The 26,134-nt window shown below is 35.5% G+C and overlaps 2 protein-coding genes across 2 annotated transcripts; one reads left to right on the top strand and one right to left on the bottom strand.

The window, feature by feature from the left end:
• The first annotated feature begins 1,748 nt into the window (after nucleotides 1–1,748).
• LOC149000592 (pectinesterase 2-like) lies at nucleotides 1,749–4,236 on the top strand. The gene is made up of 2 exons (XM_089140009.1): nucleotides 1,749–2,657; nucleotides 3,386–4,236. Exons 1-2 carry the CDS (start codon nucleotides 1,793–1,795, stop codon nucleotides 4,072–4,074), a joined length of 1,554 nt encoding a protein of 517 aa, XP_088996135.1. The 5' UTR covers nucleotides 1,749–1,792; the 3' UTR covers nucleotides 4,075–4,236.
• A 3,072-nt stretch (nucleotides 4,237–7,308) lies between these two features.
• Nucleotides 7,309–21,175, bottom strand: LOC149000591 (phosphoglucomutase, cytoplasmic). The gene is made up of 19 exons (XM_089139377.1): nucleotides 21,068–21,175; nucleotides 20,876–20,974; nucleotides 19,327–19,408; nucleotides 16,065–16,120; nucleotides 13,663–13,776; nucleotides 13,469–13,531; nucleotides 12,309–12,428; nucleotides 12,066–12,166; nucleotides 10,601–10,660; nucleotides 10,370–10,469; nucleotides 10,098–10,255; nucleotides 9,932–10,027; nucleotides 9,602–9,665; nucleotides 9,431–9,512; nucleotides 9,113–9,288; nucleotides 8,937–9,013; nucleotides 8,139–8,271; nucleotides 7,740–7,856; nucleotides 7,309–7,644 (listed from the first exon to the last, which is right to left on the bottom strand). Exons 2-19 carry the CDS (start codon nucleotides 20,954–20,956, stop codon nucleotides 7,573–7,575), a joined length of 1,752 nt encoding a protein of 583 aa, XP_088995503.1. The 5' UTR covers nucleotides 20,957–20,974; nucleotides 21,068–21,175; the 3' UTR covers nucleotides 7,309–7,572.
• Between the last annotated feature and the right edge of the window lie 4,959 nt (nucleotides 21,176–26,134).

Genomic DNA, 26,134 nt, shown 5'->3' with positions numbered 1-26,134 from the left:
GATTAATGCAAATAGTAAAACAATATCTAAATGGCAATATTTCACATGAAGCTAACTCTATAGCAAATTCTCTAGTTAGGCTGGGTAGGTTTGTTGTAAAAAGGATATTTTTACCATTTGCCACTCTTTAGCTATGTGAAGCTTGCACTGTAGAAGTCTTGAGCTCGTTCTATTCCTTTCCTTAAACTTTAAGTTTTATCCAAAAAAAGAAAAAAGGACAATATTTGACATGTTTGTCAATTCTCATGAGAATCAACCTTATATGTATTCAGTAGAACTTCTTGACTGTCAGTAAGAGAGATAGAGACCATCTCAGTACAATGTCAATAAATGATTTCATCATTCAAACTCTTATAATGATTCTTTAGATATAAGCAGTGATGTATCAAATTTGATGACTCACCCAAATCCTCAATATGTGTGATCATGGATAAGGTCCATATTAGGTTCGATATTAATGATATTTTTAACATTATACATTGATATGTGGAAACATCATATATATTTGATTCGACATTAACATAAAATTGACATGTGTGTCAATTCTAACGAAAATCAACCTTGTACGTAATCCGTAGAACTTCCTAATTGTGAATAAGTGAGATTATCTTACTACAATGCAGGAATATATGATTTCATCATTCAAAACTTGAAAATGATTCTTCAGATATAACCAATGATATATAAACTTGATGACTTAACCTAATGATATACACGTAATGATCACAGATAAGCTTCATATTAAGTCCAAAATTAAATGATATATGTCGAATATATATATACAAACTTACAAGTAATTGGTTGGTAAGTGGTGAACAAATGAGTTTACGATTCAATAATTGATTATGATTTTTTTTATATACAAGTGACATTAAATTTAGAGCAAATTGCACTGGCACCCCAAAATGGAGGCCTTAAAGCACTGACACCCCATTTTATTTTTAAAAAACACTGACACCCCAATTCAATAAACACACTAGTCCATTCTGTTAGTTAAACTGTTAACCCACTGTTAATTTTTTTGTAATTCCAAAAATGACCTTACTAAAGTCTAAAAAAAAATTTGAAAAAAAATTTAAAAAAAATAAAAAAATGAAGTGAAACGGTTGAACTCCCAATCGTCCATAAATTTAGTCTTTTTTTTTTTTTTTTTGGTAAATGAGAATAGATTTCTTGAATAATAAGTCAAGGGTATGATAGTCTTTACAAAAATATGATTAACCAAGTAATAACCCTTCTAACAGAATAGGACCTATGTGTTTTTTAAACATAAAGTGGGGTGTCAGTGCTTTAAGACCTCCATTTTGGGGTGCCAGTGCAATTTGCTCAAAAACATATTTCCAATACACCAAACAAGCTGTCCCCCGTAAAGAAATAGTTTATCTTATATATATGCTGTTTTGGCCAAAAACAGTTATGTAGGTGACTTAGACATAAGTACTATCACCAAGTTGGAAATCAGCATATTTCTCATGGAATCTCTAGAAACAATTTTTTAGCTCTTTAATTATATTTTGTTGGTAAAGTATTCAGAAAGAAAAAAACTAACTGCCAAGTTTAATTACGCACCCAGGGGTTGGTAAGCCAATGGAGTTATGTCTTATGTGAGGATAAATTCAAAAACTACAAGCAAACAAATACTTATGGTTCAAACGTACCTTCATATATATATATTTATGCATGGCTTGAATATCATTTTTTATAAGCTCTACTTGTCACTTATCGAATCTATAAAAAGGCCTGGAAGGCTGGAACTTCCATTTATGAGTCAATAGCCGCCATTTGAGAGAAAATGGAAAAGCTTTTTGTTCTAGCTCTTGTCATTGCATCTCTTCTTTTTGTACTTGTTTCTAGGGTTGCCAATTGTGACACCATATCATCTTGTACCCAAACACCAAACCCTGAGATATGTACTTCTTTCATTAGTTCTAATCCTCTACTCACCTCAAAAGGGTTCCGTGATTCAGCCCTTACAGTCACTTTGAACCATGCTCAACTAGCCCAGAGCCTCATTTCAGCCATTGACTTCAGCTCCTTCGACAAGCCGGCGAAGGGGGCATGGGCTGACTGCATAGAGCACTATGATGACACTGTTAACCAGCTTAACCGTGCATTACTATCTAACAACTGGGAAGATACTCAAACATGGCTTAGTGCAGCAGTTGTCAATCAAGAAACCTGTAAAAATGGGTTCATGGAGCTCAACTCTGCTTTATATATGTCTTCCTTACCTTCCATGTTGAGCAACTTCTCAAAATTGCTTAGTAACTCTCTTGCTATAAACAATCAGGCAGCTTCAACACTGTCTAGTAAATCACGTGGTAGAAGGTTGCTTTCTGATGGTTTTCCTTCATGGGTTTCTGCTGCTGATAGAAAACTTCTTAAATCATCAACAGCAGCTTCACAAGCTAATGTAGTGGTGGCTGCTGATGGGTCTGGTAATTATAAGACCATCTCTCAGGCTTTGTCTGCTTCATCAAAGCTAAGGAGTGGGAGTTCAAGATTCGTTATATATGTGAAAGGGGGTACTTACAATGAAAACGTTCAAGTTACAGAGTCAAATATAATGTTAATAGGAGCTGGGGTTGGTGTCACCATTGTTACAGGCAGTAATAATGTCCAAGATGGTTCTACCACTTTCAGATCAGCTACAGCTGGTAAGGTTTCTTTCTTGAAGCTTCATGTTAAGCATCAGTTTGAATTACTTCTCGATCCTTACTTGGTAGAGAATCCTTCTCCCGAAATAAATTAGGAGATGGAATCTTTGATGACCAAGCCAATAAAGGATAGGACAGGATCACTAGGGTCCCACATGTCAAGAAGGTAAGTGACAGTCCTTACCTACTACTCGGTAACCACTACAAGTCATACATAAAGCCAGCATGCTCCAGATCTCGAGTTGGGTTTAGGGTAGAGGATTATGTTTCCTTCACACTTCTTCATTATTTTAGAGTGTGATTCAGCTCTGAGCATCAATAAAATGAATTGTAAATGCTTTGAGTCTCTGCTCACACCCAAGGGTTCCTATTTTAGTCTGCATCACCTCCCTATTATGGTAGAGGCATCTGCTCCCCTCACGCTTCACCACAAGACATGCGTAGAGCTCATATGGGATTCACTAGGTATCCCACCTTTTATTTATTTTTCCAGTATTAAAAGTATATACTTCACTTCTATTATATAATGAAGAAGCGTGAGGAGAACACATATCTCTCCCTTAACGGATAGACGATCATGATTGATCTCGAACTCCATCATACAAGTTTACAACATAAATATTCTCAAAATCTTATCTGAGAAGAAGGAAAATAGGGATATGAAAGATAATAAATTTAGGATATTTGTCACTATATATGACTTGCAAGTACTATTTTCAAATCCTCAGCTGCTGTCGGTGGTGGGTTCATAGCCAAGGGCATGACTTTCAGGAACACAGCCGGACCTCAGAAGCAGCAAGCAGTTGCATTCCGGTCAAGCTCAGATCAGTCAGTTTACTATCAGTGCAGCTTCGAAGGTTACCAAGACACCTTATATGTCTTTTCTCAACGCCAATTCTATCGAAACTGTGACATCTATGGAACAGTAGACTTTATCTTTGGTGATGCAGTAGCAATGTTTCAGAACTGCAACATCTATGCAAGAAAGCCCTTGAGCGGCCAGGAGAACACAGTGACAGCTCAAGGCCGGTCTGATCCGAACGAGAACACTGGAATATCGATCCATGATTGCCGAATTATAGCTGCATCAGACTTGAAATCTGTTCAGGGTTCAGTAAAAACTTACTTGGGAAGGCCATGGCAGCAATACTCAAGGACTGTTGTCATGAAGACTTATCTTGATAGCTTGATCAATCCAGCAGGGTGGCTTCAATGGGATGGAAATTTTGCTCTAAACAGTCTTTACTATGGAGAGTACATGAATAATGGACCTGGTTCAAGCACAAGCAATAGAGTGAACTGGAAGGGTTATCATATCATGAGCACATCTGATGCCCAAGGGTTCACTGTTGCAAACTTCTTGGTAGGTGGTTCTTGGATTTCAGCTGCTGGGGTCCCATACACTTCTGGGTTATAACTAATAAGTCTATGGCAACTGTGACATTGAAAAAATAAGTAAATTAAACTTCATCACTTGTGGATTAATTCTTAAACTGATCTGCAATAAATTTCCTTGTGTTTCAGAAGTGTTGATAGGTTAGATTTTACTAGATAGATTCATCTCTCACGTTGCATGCATGTGATCGTTATTAAATTGTCTTAAACCCTTTTCTATATTTTTTATTTTCATATGATATAAGATAAACGTACGGTAACACATTTGAAGATAATGTTAAAAAATATCAGATATTATAATCATGATATATAATTAAGGAAACTAGTATTTTTTTTTGGGTAAATTGGGAAATTTGTCGTTTATTCTAGGAAATCTGTGGGTTTCAAAAATTTCAACCAACTTTAATGTTGGGATAAATGATTGTGCTTCTCTCACGTTTCATAACATATGTAGGAATAATACCCATCAATGAATATTGATAAAATAAACAATAAATGAGTAAAAGTGAGTTTACCTTCTTCTAATCATGTGGTGAAGAAGTGTGAGAATAGCACAATTCTCCTATCTATTGGGTAGAAAATTCAAACTCATTAATTGGATAAGGTTCTTCAATAATGATAAAGGTATTCCAGACATAATAAATACAATGGGAGTAATTATACAAAAAAAAATCATCTATTGTGCACAGCAGTGCACTTATATGCCAAACAAGTGACTGTGATGAAAGGTTTATTTTGAATTTAAAAAAATCCTCAATACTGTTTTAATTTTTAAGTTTTCTCAGCCTCTCGTTTGACATATAAGTGCACTGCCATGCACAGTAGACAGATGTGCATAGTAGAGGATATTTTTTTTGTCATTATAACACTTTAAATAATAGATTAAAGAGATTCTTAGTTTGTCATGGTTGAACCGTTGAAGGGAAAAATAAATTACTGAAGTTTATTTGATAATTTGATGGCTAAAGATCCTTTTTGTGTTTGGGCAGTAATTTTTGTCTCGGAACATGACCATGCAACCGAGTGGAGATCCTCTCCATCCAACCTGTCAATGCCCCTATCCTCCCCCTCTCACATGAGGCCTAACGCAATGCCTGCTCATGCAACCTCTCTTATATATATCTAGATTCACATCTTCTATAATTCATTTCCCTGTAATTCCCTCGTAGGATTGTGCCATGCATGTGGCATTTGTAATCCAAAGGTTACCCAACAAACTAGAGTTTAAATAAAATTCAAATTTATGGGTGGGTTTAAATAAAATTCAAATTTAGTTTAAATTGGATAACCATTGGATTACTTAAATGCTACATGGTACAATCCTATGAGGGAATTACACGTAATTGTATGGAAAGAAGGGATGTGAATCCCTGTAATTTTATTTAAACTCTAGTTTGTTGGGTAACCTTTGGATTACTTAAATGCCACATGGCACAATCCTATGAGGGAATTGTAGGGAATTACAAGTAAAGGAATTACAGAGGATGTGAATCCAATACTTACATTACTTAAATGCCACATGGCACAATCCTATGAGGGAATTGCAGGGAATTACAAGTAAAGGAATTACAGAGGATGTGAATCCAATACTTACATAAGCCAAACTTCTGAATAGAGTTTCTCCCCGTATTTTTTGGATCCACATCCTCTGTAATTCCTTTCCCTGCAATTCCCTATAATTCTCTTCTAGGATTGTGCCATGTGGCATTTAAGTAATCCAACGGTTACCTAATTCAAACTAAATTTGAATTTTATTTAAACCCATCGATCTATAAATTTGAATTTTCTTTAAACTCTAGTTTGTTGGGTAACCGTTAGATTACTTAAATGCCACATGGCACAATCCTAAGAGGGAATTACAAGGAATTACAGGAAATTGCAGGGAAAGGAATTACAGAGGATGTGAATCTGTATTTTTTATCTATAAAATTGTAAAATGCTTGAAAAAAATAGATAGTTTAGTAGTTAGGTTGGGTATCAAGACTAGTTGAACTTTAGTAACGCAGGCATTGTGCTGCCCGACTGTTGAGATTAAATATCGACAAAGATTTCGATCTCAACCGTCCTTTCTATTTTCACCACCTTCAAAATAGACGGTTGAGATCAAAATTGCGGTCAAGATTTAATCTCAACCGTCGGCAGTACATGCTGCGCATTAAATGCGCAGAATTCAAGTTCGACACGCATGTCAAGACTTTCTTTGGACATAGTCATAGCTGAAGTGTGTTATTAGACGCCAGAAAACAATATAATAAATCGTAGACGTTTAGAAAGTCTAAATTACAAGTTGTATTAAATCCTAACTACCCTATCTATAAAGAAAGAAACATGGCAACCAGATGTTTAAAAGACATAACTGATCAAAAGCTCAGGTACATGCATGGAAAGTTCATTTACATTATAGTGTTCATCACGCAAACCCCACATAACCATTAATTAGTGGATGTCAAATGCATCAATTAACAAGAAAGCTAATATTTTTCTTGGTCGATTCATGTGAATAACGCACTAATAAAAAAAAATAATAATAAAGACGGTCAATTCTATGGTGTTATTATTTATGCAACAACTTATTAGATCAATTACGCAGCTGATTTTGAATTCTCAAAGATTATCCTATAGTGTTTTTACAAAACAAATAATGTGGCAAATTCAAAGATTATCCTATAGTGTTTTTACAAGACAAATAATGTGGCTACTTCAGCTAATGAGCACAGATCAATTTCTAACTTACATGACTTGTTGAATTCAAAATTGATTCTCCATAGAACACAATGACTTTTCTTTTTTTTTTTTTTTTTTTTTTTTTGGTTTGCCAACCCCGGTTTATATACCGGTGGTTCGACCCGCGTCGCACACCTGGCTGTGGTGGGTGAGTCTCCCAGCGGGGATTTTTTTGCATCCACAAGAATTCGATACCGAAAACTTGCTTAAGTGAACCAAGCTGTTTACCACTTGGACCAACCCCGTTAGTTAGAACACAATGACTTTTCTACTTATTGTTTTTACTGTTAATTTTTTTTTTCTTTCTTTCAATTAGGGCCCAAGTATTGATGATAGTTCACACATGATAGGGTCAAAGGGAAAATTTCAAAATTTTCGACTGCACAGGAATTGGCCATGGAAATTGAACCTGCTTTAGTTCAAGAAAACAAACAGTAAGAGCAAACCAACCGTGCTAGTCGGCTATCCACCTCGACAATTGTCTGAGAAAAAATACATGGAATTAAAAATAGAGACAACAGATACAAAAAGATGAACGAGGCAAGGAAATGACACTGCCACCCCTCCTGCGAAGAATTATGATTATGAAACCCTAAACAACCGATACAATTGACAATCTTATCAAAATACACTTGATTGTATACTCAAGTTCACAATACACCCCCTTCAACGACTTGATCAGACAAAATGTTTATGGCTCAAAGCTTACACAGTAGAAGACATGAAATCTCAGTACCGTTCTAAATATATAACCCAATATTATATATAAAAATTTCTCCTATATATGGTAGTTGATTTAAGTAATAACAGTAGGAGCAGATCGGCCAGTGAACTCCTGCATCTTAGATAACTTGAGGGCAACCTCCACCTGTAGCCAACAAACACAACATTCAAAAGGTAGAACAATATATGACTAAAGATTAGGATATTAAAAAGGACATATGAAGGACTAAGAGTTCTTACAAGAGGGCCTAATGCCTCTTGGGAATCTTTCCCCGTCTCTGAAGAATCCTTCACATATTGCTCAATGTAAAGACGGATGGTGGCACCTTCGGAGCCAGTCCCAGAAAGGCGGAAAACCTGCAATCACATTTAGGCGAAGCAAGGATATTAATGTAAAAGAATGAGCAATTAGATTGTGGACTACAGCAGTATTTAGCATGACAATAACTAATGGTGCAAATAATTGACTTCTTTAGGGATTGGTATCCACAGAAGTCAGATTTCTTCAGCATCATTCAGAAGTGTTATTCATAGTGGAGGACCTAATTAGCCACCACAATGCTCTAAAAGTGTTATGCCTTAACACACCGGTTTGTCGGAACTGAGTATCTAACAAAGGATGAGTGAAGTATCGGTTACCAATCGTGATCCATCTTCAAACAAGTATCTGATACCCTGGTGTTGTGAGATTGAGCCATCAACAGGATCTTTATACTCAAACTCATCAGCTTGCACAACAGTAGATACATCTGATCTTATTCCCTTTATGGTCCTGCAAAAAACAGCAGCAAAGCAATTACATGAATTTTATGGAAAAGTGTAGTTTATTGTTTAATGCGTAAAAAGGAAAAGGACAAAAAAAAACAAAAAAACAAAAAAGAGACGATTTTAAAAATACTCAAAACCTAGAGATGAAAGAGGTTGACAAAAATTAAGCAGGATAGAAAAATAAGGTTTTCCAAAGCTGTGGAGCACTTACTGACCCTATCAATGCAAACAAGGTCCATTTCTTCTTTTCTTTGTTTTCCTCCCAGCCCCCCAACCCTCCTTTTTAACAAGAAGAAAAACAAGACAGAAAGGCTAGAAAGCACTTTTGAGGGTCCAATGAAAACTCAACAGCTAAACTCACAGCAAAACGTATTTGTCTAGGCATGCTCACATTTTAAGTTTACAATAAGGTGCCAACCCTGGTTAACAGGGCATCACTTTGTCTGCCTTGGCTAGATTTTTCACCAATTAATTCAAAACCAAAGTTGAAAGCTGTGTGATCTCAGCAGGTACCATTGCAATCTTAGGATTTTGATTCTTTTATCATCCATATCTCTAAGCAATTATCTTTCTATCCCTGTATCATTCTTTTTCCTCACGACTTTAATATTTTTGAAAAAGTTAAAATTTAAACAAGATACTGAAAGCTCAAGAAATTGAAGAACATACTTGTTCACATCAGAAAGAGAAGCTTGCAGCTTGACCAAATGTGCCATTAGATCCTTGGCTGCGTCTGCATCAACATTCTTCAAGAAAGAATTTGAACAAGTCAGAAGGAAAGTAAAGATGCGGAGTACGTGACTCAAAGGATAACCAAAATTTTTAAGGCAATATCCATCTCATACTTCATAGTCATATCGAGTATAATAATGGCGACCATAAGTAGCCCAATGTTGAGTTACTATGTCTTCAACAGTGACCAGTTTCCCTGCATCAAGACAGTCCTTATTTTTAAAGGCAAGAATGGATAGCCAAGCCAAAACTGCCCAAATGCCATCCTTCTCTCGTATATGATCAGAACCTGTAAGCAAAGCACCAACACATGAACAAGGGAACGGAAAAAATCTTAAGAATGTTTTTGGATCTTTGCATCTCTAGGAACATACATTGGAAAAAATTAGAAAAAACCAAGTCAGTCACAAGAACAGAAACATAAAACTTACCAGTTCCAAAACTTTCTTCACCACAAACTGAACATAATCCAGCATCCATTAAGTTCCCAAAAAATTTCCAGCCTGTTGGTACCTGATCAAAAGAGAGACCATATATACCCATTCAAAATATTGCCAGAGGCCTTCTAAGAAGTCATCTACACATTTTACATTATATAATACCTCAAAAAACTTCAGATTTAAATTTTTCGCTACAACATCGAGTGCAGCTGATGTAGGCATGCTCCTGCAAGAATCCAAATAATAGAGTGGGTTTTTGCAACAAAAAAGCAGTTCAGGGAGAACCCAGAAAATGCACAAAAACACTGCAATAATGCATGAAAATATAATAAATAAATAAATAAATGTAAAAGGGAGCTCCCATAAGTAGAATAGCATAACTTGAACCATTTGAGGACAAATGGAACAAACATATGATTTTAAGTATCAGTTTCAGTAAATAAATAAACAAATGAAAAAGACACATAATTAAAGAACAAATGCAGCATATACCTGGCAACTCCCTTTAGACCAGCAGAAAAATAAGGAATGGCCTGAACAGCATTGGCAGCAATAATGGCGACAGAATCTGAAGGAGTAACAAAAAACCTAAGGAAACAAATATGTTAGTACAGTGACAAATGTATAGACTCTCATCCAACAGAAAGTGTGGTAATACCTTTTACCAAGGACCATGTTACGATCCGCATCACCATCAGCAGCTGCACCAAATTCTGGTGGTTCCTGTTCAGATGTTGTTTTGCCTAAACCCATTCGAGAAACCAACTCCTTTGCATAAGTCAAGTTGGGATCAGGATGCCCTCCACCAAAGTCTTCCTGTTTGTACAAAGCCACCAAGCACCATTATAAGTGTGACAAAGAACTTCACATGATAGGACATAAAGAAGGCCTAGTGCAACACTTTCATCTGAACAAGAGATCTATCAACACCTTTGGCGTGCAATTCAATAATGAACTTTCGCTTGCACCAAGCTCTTCTACAAAAATACGTTTAGCATAAGCTCCACCCACTCCATGAAGTGCATCAAAACTGAAGACAAGAGAGATTAGATTTAACTAGTCAAAAAAGGAGGGATTTATGCTGTAGTACAGAGACTAAATTGCCCAGCCAGATCAGGTATATCGAGCTTAATAAATCCTGAAGTGGAGCGATCTGCATACCAGAATGAAAATTTTGGAGATGCAAGCAGCTTCTGGATAGACTGAAAATCAAAGATCGACCTGGACAATTAAGAAGAGCATGCCATGTAAACTTGTGAAAAGGCACCAACAGAGTTGCCAAGGTTATAGAAATTATATTAAATTGCAATCCTGAAAAAATATATATAATTCACACAGATAAATCCTCAATCAACCTTGACAGTCTTGGTGACTAGATAAACATTACTGTTGAAAGAAAGAGGTTGGGGAGGGAATAAATTTGCAAATGACAAAGACGTACTAGCATCGACATAACAAGCATGGTTTACAGTATCCTTTTGTACCCGCCAATGAGTGATAAATATCCATATTAAAAGGTAAAAAACACCACCTAAAATATCCCTGTTAATACATGTAAGAAGACACATCTATTATATAAAATCAAAAGCTTAACTTGCAACTCTCCAATACAATATGGTCTCTCCCTCAAAATCACCCTTTTGATAGATACCCAACACTACACTGATACTTTAAATCTTGGTAAGAACTTTATTAAATGAACCACTGATTGAGTATTATGAGGCATCTAGTTTCACATAAACATATGACAAATTTCTGCAACATGTTCATTAGCACTAAACAGCTAGATCAAAGTCTCTTAAACAAAAGCTTTTCAAATACAGCTCAGACAACAGAAAACATTAAGAAAACAGAATACTTATGAGAGATAAGAAATGGAAAATAGAAACACAATTCGGATAATCATGAGATTAGATATGGAACTGGTGACCAAATTTTGGTCATTTCCCGTCATTCCCTTAGTGAGAATGTTTTTTTTGGATGAATAAATAAATATATTAAATGGGAAGAAACAAGATAACAAGGCCCTTAAGCAGAAGGCCGAAAAGGAGAATTGAGACCCCAAGAGATTACAATAAGCCTAATCCCCCAGATAGATCTGGAGAAGGAGCTTTTCCTTAGTGAGAATGTTGATAGATGATTCAAGTTGGTACAAGCATTAATTGTAATTCTTTCCTCTTCACACTAATGTGGGTCAAGATACATGATAGTAAATGAACTCTATTAAATATAGAAACACAGATCCTTCTATTTAGGTTCTCTTAATACACCAACAGTCCAGTAATAACCAAGGAGCAGTCATGTATCTGATTTTGAGTACATAAAGTTCCATGTTTTATGCATGTTTCAATGAAAACACAGAGAAAAAAGGGTATATTTTAAAAGTATAAACCAATGAAAACACAAAATACAATATGGGTTCCTGGTTCCCTTTCAAAAAGTAAAGCTGCATGGGATTATGTTTAGGAATTTTACAAACTCAAATCATGGCATCACTGATACTTCATGCCCTGTAATCCAGCAGGTCTTATGTGTCATATCACATTTCAATATAAACAAGAACCCACCACTAATCTTAAGAAAGTAAAAATTAAAATAATGCTTCATCATGTGCATGGTTACTTACTTCATCAATTTGACATAATCACTGGCTGAATCAAAAACTTCAATGTCAAATTGTCCCTCAGGCCCTGCAACACTTGTTACGCCTATAGTAGAAATATCCACCTACATGGTACATTGAGAAAGACCACACGAACACTATCAAACACTTTAAGTATTCAGATAAGAACGGAGGTGGATGGTGGTAGGCTACACTTGATGCTAATAAAAAATAACTTTCTAGTGCTGCTAGGCATATTGTCAGTACATCTGGTAAATCTTCTGCAATGAAGTACTCCTTTATCGACTTTGTATTCTCATAAATCATATTGGTAATTCCCTCAGGGGCAGGTCCACCATTCTCCATATTGTATTTGATCCCAAAATCCTATGAAAGAAACATTATAGCCATTAATTAGAACATCACGAAAATCAGAGAGTTTGTTAAGAATGTCAACAGTATGCGACAAATTTTCATTAAGATGCAAGAACAAATACTGATAACTAGTCAAATCTCAACTACAACTTAAAAATTACAAATTACAATCAACAATTACAACCCCTTGAAATTCTTAAAATTTCACCGAAATTCCCAAAATTTCACCTAAATACCAAAATTTCGTCAATATTCAGTCAACTAACTAAATTTTGTCTTGAGATAAACAAAATTGCTCTGGCCTAGAATCATATTCCTTTAACGAACCTCAGTTAAAACAGATATTCTAATCTAAGCAAGTTTTATGGTCATATTATTGTCAATAAATAATGTGACAAGCAAAAAGCAGCTACCCATCACACAAGATGCAGAAGTCAAATGATGCATAGAGTGTATAGACTTGGGTTGAAACACATAGGCGATAGATCCAAATCAAAATCCAGTTTATCACCAAAAAGCTCATTGACAGGTGGTCCATAACAATCCAAGATTCTATATTGTAAATGTGGAAAAGTTATAGGTTAGATAGATTAAACTACCAAGTCAATCTAGTAATTCTACATTGAAACATACTTATATCCTCAGTCCAGAATCTCTATCCCAGCCTAACCAAGATCTGACATGCTTAACCAAAATAGGGATTTAAGATTCAAATCCAGTTGATGCAACAGATTCTGCAGATCTCATTGAACTTTCTGCAGATTTATGCCTTACAGACAGAAATGAGGATAGCCAAGAAAAAGTCACTTTTCCCAGGTTCTGCACAATTACAACTCATTATAGTTTTAATAATCTAGATTTGGCGGGTTGTGAAGTGGATTTCACTTTTGCCTTTAAAGTTCTACAACATATTAGAAGAACTTGCAAGTCTCAGGCCAGGTAACTGAATGAATATAAGAGTATGAACTCCATTTTCTGCCCTAGCTTAAAGCATGAAATGAAAGTTGGTAGATTAGTAGGCAGATGATGAAATTAAGATATCTTCCACATACCTCATGAGGACCACCAGGATTATGACTAGCAGTCAATATAAATGCACCTGTTGCTTTGGATCCCTGATTAAAAGGCCACGCTATCAGTAAGCATGATAAACTAATCGACAGTGGTACCAGGACATGAATGTGAAATAACAAACTATATATATATTGTTGCTGGAGATAAAATTCGAGACAAGATTTGATCTTACATCAGCTCCAATTCTTTCACGGATTACAGCTGATACAGCAGGTGTTGAAAGTAATCCATTTTGCCCAATCCAAACCCGTCTCACTCCATTTGCAGCTGCCATTTTAGTAATTATCTGCCAATTTTTAGGGCAAGAATTTAGCAGTCAAACAACAGTGTAACACCCAGAAACATCTATGCCTGAATACACATGCTAAAAAATACACATAACAGGTGGACAAAATGAAAATGCAAGTTGGGGAAAATACAAACTTGAAACCTAACACAATTTAATACATTTACCTATTAAATCTGAAAGAAAGCAACAGTGTTGAAGTATAACCACTCCCTGGTGATGTAGTAGCACTAGACGTTAAGCCCACATGGAGAAATGGGCTGAAATGGACATTCAAATGGTCTTCTATTTTCTGGGCTTTCTTTACAATGGACCTAATCTATAAGCACACTAAAGGGTAAAGTTTGTAAATGGGATTAGTATTTAAGTTTTGCATTAGATTAGGAAGCTTAAGAGTCGAGTCAAGGTATATATTCAATATATTTACCTTATTCAGTATGTTAGATTGAAGGCCCTAAAGGGTTTGGAGTTGCTGAGCTTGCCATACAGATTTGGTATATACTTACTCCATTAATTAAAGGTTCTGAAGTTCTGCTATATTCATCTTCTATTGGCTAATAAGACATGCTTTTTAGGTATTTACAAAAAGAAAGCCTTCAAATCCAAACCTTGATTTTATTTCTTCCCACTCCAATTTGTATTTCAGAAAAATCCTTCTTGACTGCCAATAGTTACACTTTGTTCCTAGAGTCCTTTATTCCTTCCAAAGGATCTTGAACTGCTCCAGAAATTAGATACTGCCAATCACCCTCCCAGTCAGGAGTTTTTATCAGCTCATAGCAACCCAAAGAATGTTTTCGGAACACCTATGGATGCACTGCCTTGTCCTCGAAAAACTCAAGGATGAACAAGGATGAAGGAACATTAATACATCAGTTGGTGAAAGAGACCTTAGGACAAGAAAATGTAAGACTAGAACCAGGATTGGTCTAATCCAACGCAGTATCAAACAGAAAACCTCCAAAAAGGGTGAAACTAAAGCCGAAGGCTTCTGCACAAGCACAGTTTGGGGGGCTTTTTTCATATGTAGCCTTATCCCAACAATATTTGTTGAGAGACTGTTTCATAATTTCATTACCTTGAAATAACAAAATCATACGAGGGGGCCAAGAGTACAATGGAAACTTAAATCATGAAAACGAAATAATAACTTGGCTTTATCCCAATTAAATGGGATCAGCCACATCGATCCTTACCCTCCAATAATCTCTATTTGAGGTCATACTAGGTATCAAGCCTAAGCCACGCTTGTTTTTTCTCAATTCTCCAAAGGTTATTTTAGGTCTGGCCCTAGCTCTTTAGTTTGTTCCATCTGGATTAAATCACTCCACAGTACTAGAAATTCAGAGGTCCCTGTTGAACCTGGCCATGCCACCTCAAATAGCTTTCTTGTAGCTTGTCATGTATCGGTGCTATTGGCACTTCATCCACTCTATTTTAATTCTCTGTGAAACACGGTCCTCCATCACCTTCTTTACTATGATTGAGCTAGGATACCTAAAATAATTTCTTTTTGAGTTTCCCTCTTATCAAGTTTCAAGACCTCATTATCCACCCTAGGGTAACTAAAGTTACAAAGTAGACAGGAGGTAAAGTTTCCTTTGTTGAAGTAACAATATAAAATCCCACAAAATTGTATCCTGTTGGGGCAGCAATTATCTTAATATGGTAATCTTCAATAAATCAATATGACAATCAATTGGAAGAAATCTCAGCAGCTTCTAGCACCCTTAAACTCTATTTTACTAAAATTAGGTTTGGAATCAAGAACCAGTGGAAGGGGAGGAGAGAATAGAATGGGAAAGCTGGGGTAGGCTATCTCAGCCTAGGCATCTCACCCATCCTATCTCAGGAATTTCCCAAAGACTCAAGCCAATATTTCATTAATCAAATTCATGTAATGCTGGCCTCACCATATCATTTAACTAATAAGATAACCTAAATTGCCCAGTGAAATAATACACTCAGAACAGGACTTCAACTAAATTATTGCAACAAATCTCATTTTTCTACTTTCTATTCATACTTTACGCTTAAATTGGCAATTACAAAATAAACCCATGAGATCAATGGCCAGCTCATGTATAAACCAACCCAAGGCTTATTTCCACTAAAGTAGACTCCATAAGTGACTTATCTATGCAAAATGCTCAAGAAGAGAGGTATGCCAAATCTCAGTAAACAAATTCCACAATCAAAGTTCAATACTGGAAAAGAAGATAAGGGAAGCAGTTGTTCTTGCATTAAATACAAAAAGAGAGGTGACACTATTATAAATATAAAATTACCTGAATGGCATCTTTTGAGAAATAGCGGCCATCACCAGAAACAACAAGTGTAGCACCTGCATATAGAAACATGGTTATTCATACACAATTTTTTTTTTGGGTAAATAAAAATCTATAATAAATTTGATTGTGAGAGTGAGACTTGGTAGTCCATCTTCGAAGTTTGTGCTTAAGCCAAATATTGAAAAGTGTAGTTTCACAGTGAGGTAAATTCATTTAAACTAATCAGCATCCTAGATGATAGATAGGAAATAGCTCCAAAAAGATAAGTTAAAAAGAAAGAAGGGGGAAAAAACTGAAATGAAGATATACCATGCAATTAGGCTTCTCAGACACTATTGCCAGTGTTTAACTCTGGAGGAAATAGGTGAACAGGTAGGATTAATCTAGTTAGAACTGGTGATGTTAGCAACATGCAGTATTCAATAAGATCTCAAGAAGAAGAGAAGGAAAATTAGAATCCCTGATATCGGTCAGCCTGATGGAAGGGCAGCAGTTTTCAGATATAACAGTTTGACCAGCTACGATAGGATTCACAACATGTTCATGGGGTGTCTGGGGGTTGGGGTAGAGATGAAAATTAAGTGTCACCAAACTTACCAACACATCTAATTTCAGTGACAACCTCCTACCAGACCATCAGCTCGGGTTTAAGACAAGAGTGTCAACAGAGGAAGAAAAATTCTAATATGTCATAAAATCTGAATCGACCACCCCAATCACAATGAATATTGCTTACCAGGCCATTCGCAGAGCTGATAAATCAGGCACCGATTTTGAAATCTTCATCAGGTTCATCCTAGTCTTGGTCTCAGCCAGATATCATAACAATCCAATTCTAAAATCTAACCAAGCTTCTCCATTAAAATGCATGAAGCATGCTATTATAAAGTTTTAGGGAAATGATGATTCAACTTTAGAGGCTTTGCACTTATAAAAGGTGATTCAATGCTGGCAGGATCGAAGGAAAACATGACTTTCTAATGGGGGACAGTAATGGAGAAGAAAGATGGAGAGAGAAGACAGGGGAAAGAAGGGGAAATCTCAGAAGAATGAGTCTTGAAAAAGGGGAAGAAGGAGAAGAATACTCGTAAGAAAAAAAAGAGAAAAGGAGGGAGAGAGAGAGAGAAGAGGGGAGCTGCAAACCCACACTTCTAAAGCTTCAATTCATCTTTTTTCTTCTATTCCATAAGTCTCTTTCTTATTGCAATGTAAAGGCCTGTTTATAGCTTAGCTAAAGCTTTATAAGAAATAGAAACTAATATCCTAGTAACTAGTGACAATAGAATCTTATAAATATAGAACTACTAAGCTTTATATTTCAGCCATATGCATTAATAACTAAAATAGAAACTAAACTAAAGTCTTAAATCTCCTAAGAATAAAATCCCTATAAAATCTGATTTTGGGCCCCACAAATCTTCTGTGAAGGATTCCCAATATACCAAAAAAAGGGCTGTGACATTGTTCACGTGAACAATGTTTTAGCCTTCTTTCTTCATGTTTTCTTCTAATGTGGCAGTCCCGGTTAACTGGTCAAAATTGTGGAGCAAAGGGACATTCTATTTTGACTAGTTGGCTTGTCTGAACTAGCGTCCAATGCTGATGTGAATTGGTCCTAGTTGGTTGTCCTGCGTCACTTTCATCTCATTATAATACACGGGGATGCAAGCATTAGTCACATGCATACCAGAATTAGATGAAGACTGGTTGTAGCGCTATTTGCAATATTTTAACAACATTTTTATACTATGAACCTTTTACTTAAACAAACAATTAAACCAGAACATGTTGATTTGTCTTATGATTTGGTTTAACAATTCCAATAATAACTTTAGAGTATGCAATAGCTAAAAAGCCATTTTGCACGTGAAATAGAGGATGATGTTTGACAGTGAACAAAAATAGGATGGTTGAAATGGGGAGGTGTGCCTAGAGTAGATAGCTTGACGTATTCCTTTAAAACTTGGAAGAATTTTTTAGCAAAAGACAATCATACAACCAGCTATAATGTGTGGTGTGGAATGTTGGGCACTTAAGAAGTGTCACGTAGACAAACTAATTGTAGTGTAGATGAGCATATTGAAATGGATGTGTGGCAAGATTAGGAAGGATAAAGCAAGGAATGACAATATGGTGAAGTGGTATAACCATGCGCAACGGAGGCCTTTAGATGCTCCAAGTGCAAAGGAGTTAATTGATTCAGATTGATGGAACTAGAAAAGGTAGGTATAAACCTAAAATAACTATAGGAGAAGTAGTGAGGAAGCACATGCATGGCTTCGACCGTGTATCAAGTGTGACCACAAACTGAGTTGACTGGAGGACAGGGATTCAGGGAGCCAACCATATTTAGTTGGGAGAAAGTTGAGTTATTGTTGTGGTTGGCAAAAGGGCCAGCTTTCAACACCATGTGGAAGTCCATCCAGCAGCCACATTTGATGGAGGGGTAGAGCAACACTCCCCATTGACCTACAAAATTTCAGCTCAATAAAAACTATACAGAGATAAACCTACGGTAAAACTATGGCTATGAAGGCAAAGGTAGGAACCAAAAGTACGGAAAATATACAGGAGCAATCCATTACAAGTTGATCATAGGGTTAGGTTTGACCACCAAAATTTTCCTTTAGGCTGTAGTTGATTCAAAATAGGGACTATTAGTATCATCCATATGGTGGGAAATTGCCACATCAGATTCCATTCATCCAAAAATGGATGGGCCTTTGTGCTAAGCCAAGCTGAACATCTATCCTGCTACCATCTTCCATAATTCTATTACTTTGTTTAGCTTCAACAATTGTGCTTTTTATACTTGGCACATATGATACGTCAACATTCAAGTAGCAGATCCCTGAGTAAAATCACTCTGCAGTACAACACAGTTACAGAGACTACAATGTTGATGAACAAAGAATTTTATCAACTACTATTTAGCATTTGCCAGATGACAGAATCTACAGCGAATTGATGCTCAGTTGGACATTTCACCTGAATTTGTGTCAGAAATTGAAAGAATTTTATGATCTATATTATAGCCACATGCACCTTAACTTCTGAAGGACAATATTAGCACTCAACGGACAATTGTGAAATTGTCTTCCATTTCCTGTTTAAGCCACTAATTACTAAAAGCATGTAACCTCAATAAGCAAAAGATATAGAACTCTGGTTCCATGAAAAGAAATTCAAATACATCCTAAATGCTTCCACTTTTACAGCCTGTGGGAGTAAGATGCAAAATAAATAAGAGGATACTTACCCTTAACCTTCTCAGCTGGCAGTGCATTGAATGTTGATTGAACGAAATTATGCAAGTAATTAGGTTGCACGAACACTTTCACCTGAGGAAAATAGCCTCTCATTTCACTGAATAATTCTTAAATGCTGAAAAATAAATCACGCCCTTGAAACAAAACTTGAACACGCCAAAAAGGCAAATGGAGAAAACAGGGAAATAATTTGAGATGTTATCTCCAGTAACAATGTCTTTGCACTGATGACACGCTACAGTAAAATGCAAGATGGCAATGGAGAACAGGATGAACTTTTTCATCATTCATCATATTTTCATGATGATTAATGAATAAGTCAATAAAACCTTATGGAGCCCAATTTTTAGGAGGGAATTTGGAGATGGGAGAAATAGAAACATCAAGCTTGCAGCACTGACATGAGAGGGCCATCTCCATCCTCCCAAACTATGATACCATGCTGGAAAAATTGTGAGACAATGCAGAAGGCTTACAAGAGGAATCGCATTCGTCTCCCTGAAGATGAATTTACCCATAGGAATCCACCAGCTGAAAATATTAAAATTTGAGAAAGGATGAGGCTCCAAGCCTCAAACCATGAGCAAGAAGATGCTGCTAGCACAGGCAAGGAGTAGGGATCATTTTCTCTATTCTATTAGGAAGGAAATAAATTATAGGTTGGCAATAGTTGCTATATTATAATTTTCATCACTTTGTGTATATAACAATCATCTTCTCTTGATATATTTAAATCAGAGTATGCAATTATATGTTATTAGACATGTCTAGTTTGATTTTAAAACCATGTTAGTAAAACAGATAATAACAAACAGTCTAAAATGCGAGAGCACTCAAACGTGGATACATCATATCATATTATACAAAAAAGGATACTATGCATAGAAACATGGATTTTGAACCAATCTAATGACCCCGACCGATATGCACTTTAGATTCAAAGGGTCAACCAGCTCGAAATGGGAGGAAAATGAAAGAGTCCAGAATTGTCACCCAATAAGAGAAAAAGGAATAGAAAATGCACTGGTCAGGACGATTTGGTTTCAGGTAGTTTGTCAATTTCCCATCTTTTGACTCGTTACAAGATCTGTTACATATAATGAAAGATCTGGAACCAAGATGCTTCCTTCCATCAATTGACATGAAAAATCGATTCAATAATTCACACTTTCCATCTGAAAAAGCATAATTAGATCTGGTGCTGCGTGACCGATAAATTTTAAGTTGTTTATTGGATCTTGTCTCATTTTACTGTCTACTTCTTCCCAACCCCCAACTCCAAAAATGAGTTTTTTTTTCACTCCTCAGTCCTACACAACTACACCGAGTTGGAAATGAGGATTTAACTAAGCAAAAAGTAAGGATCAAATCGAAGTCTCAGCAAAATCGATCAATCCAAACAGGACAAAGTAGAAGATTCATCCAGACCAATCGAATCGATATAAATACACGATCAATTGCAACAGAATCGATTTAGACAAATATAGGTAGGAAAGCAGATGAGATCAAATTGAACACAATGTGTTAGATTCGGATTACCTTCTTCCTCAAACCAGAGGTTCCTGGCTTCTGGCCATCGAAAGGAGTAGTTTCAACTCGAGATACCTTGAACACAACCATCTTTTTCGTAGCTCTCGCCTGCAACCAAAGTTTTAGAGGATTGAATCACCAAGAACAAGTAGATTTGGGAATTGAAAGAGGAGAAGAAAGATAAGAATATGCGAAACTCACGGATTCAGAGATCGAGATTCTTTTTTCTTTCCGTAAACGTTCTCTTTGAAATGAAATGAAAGGTGGCGAACCAAAATAGAGACGTGTGCGTGGTTTTTAGTGGGAGAGAGAGAGAGCGCGATGGTGTAAGAGAAGACGTGGTTGTCTATTAAATACAGTAATTAAATTTTCTTAATTCATGATTAGTGAGTGATTTCTAGATCTGAAGAATCGGGTTTTTACTTAAAACGACCATTATTCGTCTTTTCTTACATTAATCCACGGCATATTAACCGGTTGCTGTGAGGAGAAAAAAAGTAAAAACTTTCTTACTTTGAAATAAAAATTTTCTAAAACCATAAGTTCAAGTAAATTTTTTTTTTTTTTTTTTAGGAGTTGAACCCACGAATCTCCACTGAAAAGCAGGTTCCTAACCATCCTACTACTCCTCCATTGACAGTTCAAGTAATTTTTTAAGTAAGAATCATTCCAAAGTGTTCTTTTTTCTATTCATGGTGATTTTTCGAGATCCAATGAGAAATCTAGTCATGGAATATGAGTTTCAAACTCAAATTTGATGTTGTGAAGCATGATCAATAGCTTAAGATGATCCATGATCTTATGAACACCATAACAGGGGTATTTCTATAATTTTGAAGCACATTTATGACATATAAAGTGGTGATGATGATCATTTAGTAGCATGTACAGATGTCAGCGAGTGAGAGGCATTCTAAAAGTGAAATTTATATGTAATTATTTATTATTAATCTATGTAAAACAAAGGAGATTTTTCTGATGTGGATAATTTTTACTAAAAGTGGCAGTCTGGAATTTCGAAAATCTTGAGAGGTTTGAAGTTCTTATGCAAGAAACCAGAAATTTGTTTTACAATCTGCAAGATAATAATGTTAATGAGTTGCTTAATGTGTTGGGTTTGGGTGTCTTATATTTTGTGGTCCATATTATGAATTATATTTGCAGTTGAAACAGAGTTTTAGGTCAATTATTAGTACTGGGTCAAAAGAGTTTTTCTGAAATATTTTTTTTTTTCTGGTGGACGTAAACAGGGTTTTGTCGGACCACGTTAAATCTCTTTTGTGTATTTTGCTTTTGGTTCTTCTCTATTCGTGATTGTGCATCCGTTAATGGTATCAGAGCAATCAGTGCAAAGACATTGTTAGTGATATCAGATGGATGTTAATGAATACATTGTTAGTGGAGACATCTTGCATTTTACTTCAGAAGATGAATGTTAATGAATTGATCAATGAATACATTGTTAGTGGAGACATCTTGCATTTTACATGTTAAAGACATTATTAGTGGTATCAGTGCAAAATACATTGTATCAGAGCAATGTTAATGAATTGATCAATGCTCTTGTTCTTAAACCTAATGATACTAATCGGTAGGGTTTATTACTTATATTAATTTATTTGTAATTTTACCTGGAAGTTTAAAAATCTCTCAAGTAATTTAATCTGGAGTATCAAAAATCTTGAGAGGTTTGAAGTTCTTTTGTATTAAACCTCAAGAAATTTTTACAATCTGCAGGATAATAATGTTAATGGGTTGCTCAATGCTCTTTTTTTTTTTAACTTAATGATGATAATCCAGATGATGTGGGATTTCAAACTGTTTAATGGGTCATGAAATCAAAGGATATTGCCCATTCTATTATGGTTCTCAAATATTAATGTGGGTTTTAAGTTTAGTGCTAGAATGATGCTTATATAGACCCATGTATTTCTTTTTCCTGATGTAGATACAAGAGCAAGATGATACCGACGAATATCTAGTACCCGCTAGGAATGCTATGGCTGAAGGCATTTTTTCCAAATTTGATTGCAATTGTTACTTTATTTTTCAATAATTTTTGTATTTTTTCATTACGCATTTTATTGGTTACTTGACGTACGATAATTTACAGTTGATCTAGACGAAGCCATTCGACATTTAAATGTAGGGATCTTAACTAATCCTTATCATGCAATCTTGTTTGCAACTAAAGGTTAGTCAATTTCTCAGTCAATTGGAAAAATTTATTGGACCAAATGATGACGTGTTCATGCTTTAATATTTTCTTCTGGAGAACTGACAGAACTGTGATTATCTTGAACTAGTGCCATCACCTTTGGATTAATGGTACTTCTAAGTCATCATATTCTCATAAAACATGTGCATTATCAAACTTTGACGATGACACATTTTGGTGAACACCATTAATCTTCTATAGTAATTATGTATCTTGGATCACAAAAATATCAAGATAGAAATGATATTTTACCACTTTTCTGAGTTATATATTTTCGTCTGATCCTCTATGATCAGACGGACCTCCGTCTGGTCTATTTTTTGACTAGAGGAGACGGAAAAAAAGAAAAAAAAACTTTGACTAGACGAACGTCCTTCTCGTTCGAGACGGTGCTTTGTCTGAACGAAAAGGAGATCATTTTTTTTTTAAACTGAACCAAAAAACACCACAAAGACAGGATTCAAGATCTCATATTCCCAAAACATAAAATTTCACAAAAGATCCAAGAAACGTAATAAAAAGAAAAACTTTTATGGATTAACCAATCATGCATATTATTCTACTCCTCTCATTTGGATCCAATCCAAAATTAAATCAACATAATACCTAGCTAATCACACAATAGAAATCAAGAATTTATAACATTAATTATTATATAAAATGGCTTTGATACCAATTGTTGGAATCACAAGAATCTATATTATTCTTTGATTACACAAATATGTAATGCCATCTACATTTGGCATATATTTGGACGTTTTGAATTGCAACATTTCCAAATTTCTAGTCAAAGATGAAAAAGATCAATGCATGGAGTTTTGATAGTATATGTTTTTGTCAAAACCTGGTATTTAAGAGAGGAGAATAACAAAATGAAGACTCTCATTATGAGTCTGTTATTCATGGGGGCAAAACCGTACCCAATGATGTTAAAAGAATTAATTGCACATAAAACATGTCATGCATCAACAGAAGATATGTAGACTTTGGGAAACCTTTAAGGGTGAAGAGCCTATAAAATATAGTGACTTTGTGTTTTGATGAGTAAAAAATTGTTAATTATATATTTCAATTGCAGTTTCGATATTGTCAAGAGGTGGGTAGCTATTAGCGAAGACCCCTCCAAGTAAAAGAAACAGAAGGCACTAGAGAAAGCAGAAATTGAACAGCAGCAGCTTGCTGAAGCCCAAGTATTAATAGTTGTCGTCTTTAATTGGGAATTCATTGTTCTAGGTGATTTTTATTTTCAATTTATTACAGGTGGCTGACGAGCAGTTAAGGGTTTAGGAAACAAAAATTAAACTACAATCATTAGAAACTGCTTCTCAAACTAACGTGATGTATTGCTTAGTTTAGTAGCAAAGAATTTAGTAATGATGCATAGAAATTGGCGTGAATTCTAACCCTCTACATAATTATGTGGTTAATAGGATATAAAGTTGTTAATAATGTACGTACCATTAGCAACATAGAAGAATTGAACGCCGCAGTTGGGGAAGCGTCAGATCTATCCCGCATATTGATCATATATTTCACATGACACTTGCCGTTTAATGGATCTTTTTTACGTAGGCTTGTTGTTGAAGTATGAAAATGTTGTTTTCTCAAAAGCGGATCTTGATGAGTCAAACGGGTGGCTGTAGGGATGGGTGTTGCAACTTGCAAGTGCTTCGACTAGGCGTATGCCCAGAAATGGATTCTCTCGAAAGCAGAATTGAAGCATATGCACAGTTTTGATCACAACTAGGCTGCATATACTTTTTCTTTGGGTTGATCTTGGATTAATTTCCTTTTATATCTTTTTGAGATTTTACCTTAAATATGTTCAGTGTTATTGGTAGCTAGGAGCTCCTAATCAGCTATACCGAGGCTTCAAATGCGGCGAACCGTTGGAATGCTGTCGGATTTTTGGTTTGGTTCCAGCTGATATGATTTTTCTTTAGGTTGATCTTGGTTTGCATTTTCTTTATCATTTTATTGATTATGATGTAATTTGTTCAATATCATTGAGCTTCAGATGCGGCAAATTTTTGTTTCTCTTCATTCAGTTGTACTAGCTACTAGTTACATTTAGTTTCTAGTTTCAATATTTAGTTATAGAAAGTGGATTTACTTTTTATTTGATGTGTAGTTATTAGATTCCCTCCTTCATTTAGGGAGAGTCAGTTGTATTTGACTTTATTATAAGAAAGGGGACTTATCCTCCAACTGTTTTGGAGGTTAAGAAAAGAGAATGGGCATCAACCCTAGTGGGAGAGGCTTGATTGGAGTTAGGTGGGAGGTTGTAGTCTTAAGTAGAAATCTTAACATATTTTACTATTTTTTTCATCTTTTTAAATTTACTGATAATGACGCATGTGCACATGCACGTGTGATGTGTTCTTCATAGAGGCGGCCTACTTTTACTGTTTATCTTATCGATAGATTTCCAGTTCGTAGCATCTTTGGATCAGACAAGAGTTGGCAGATTTTAGAGCAACAACATCCTATTAGGTATTATCTCTTTTGTTATGTCTTCATATTGTATATCTCTTCCTAGTTTTTAGGTCTTTCACTTGGGTTGTTTGGGCCTTGGAAACAAAACCATAAAGGATAAACATAAAGTATAGTTATCATTGACGCAACATTGATAGTTTTAAGTACTTCGTCATAGTAGAGCAACAATTTATTGGTTCTCCTATTACAAACTTGGCAACTCCCATGAGAGAGAGAATAAGTGGGATGTGTAACCAAAATGATCTCATCAAAAAAGAGTATTTTAGAAGTCATTGACAAGGGTTGAACATTCCAAATATGACCCTATAATTGATGGTAGCTATAATGGTCTCACCAATCAAGATTAAGTAGAGTGTACTCTTTGGCGAGCACAAATGAAAATTTTTCAAAAGGACAAATATTTATGGTCATTTACTGATGCCAATGCAATTGTTTGTGATGTTTCTAAAAGTCATAAGAAAGGTATGAGTTTCAGGATTTCTAAATCTCATATCAAAATTGCTGATTCATCGACGAGAGAAACATAAATATTTAGAATGTCTACTTATTCAAGG

This window comes from Hakea prostrata, chromosome 11, assembly GCF_041222555.1.
Source record: "Hakea prostrata isolate BN-2017 chromosome 11, UWA_Hpros_2, whole genome shotgun sequence".
Classification (NCBI taxonomy): domain Eukaryota; kingdom Viridiplantae; phylum Streptophyta; class Magnoliopsida; order Proteales; family Proteaceae; genus Hakea; species Hakea prostrata.
The sequence above is the reverse complement of the archived record's forward strand: the minus strand, read 5'-3'. Positions and strand labels throughout refer to the sequence as shown.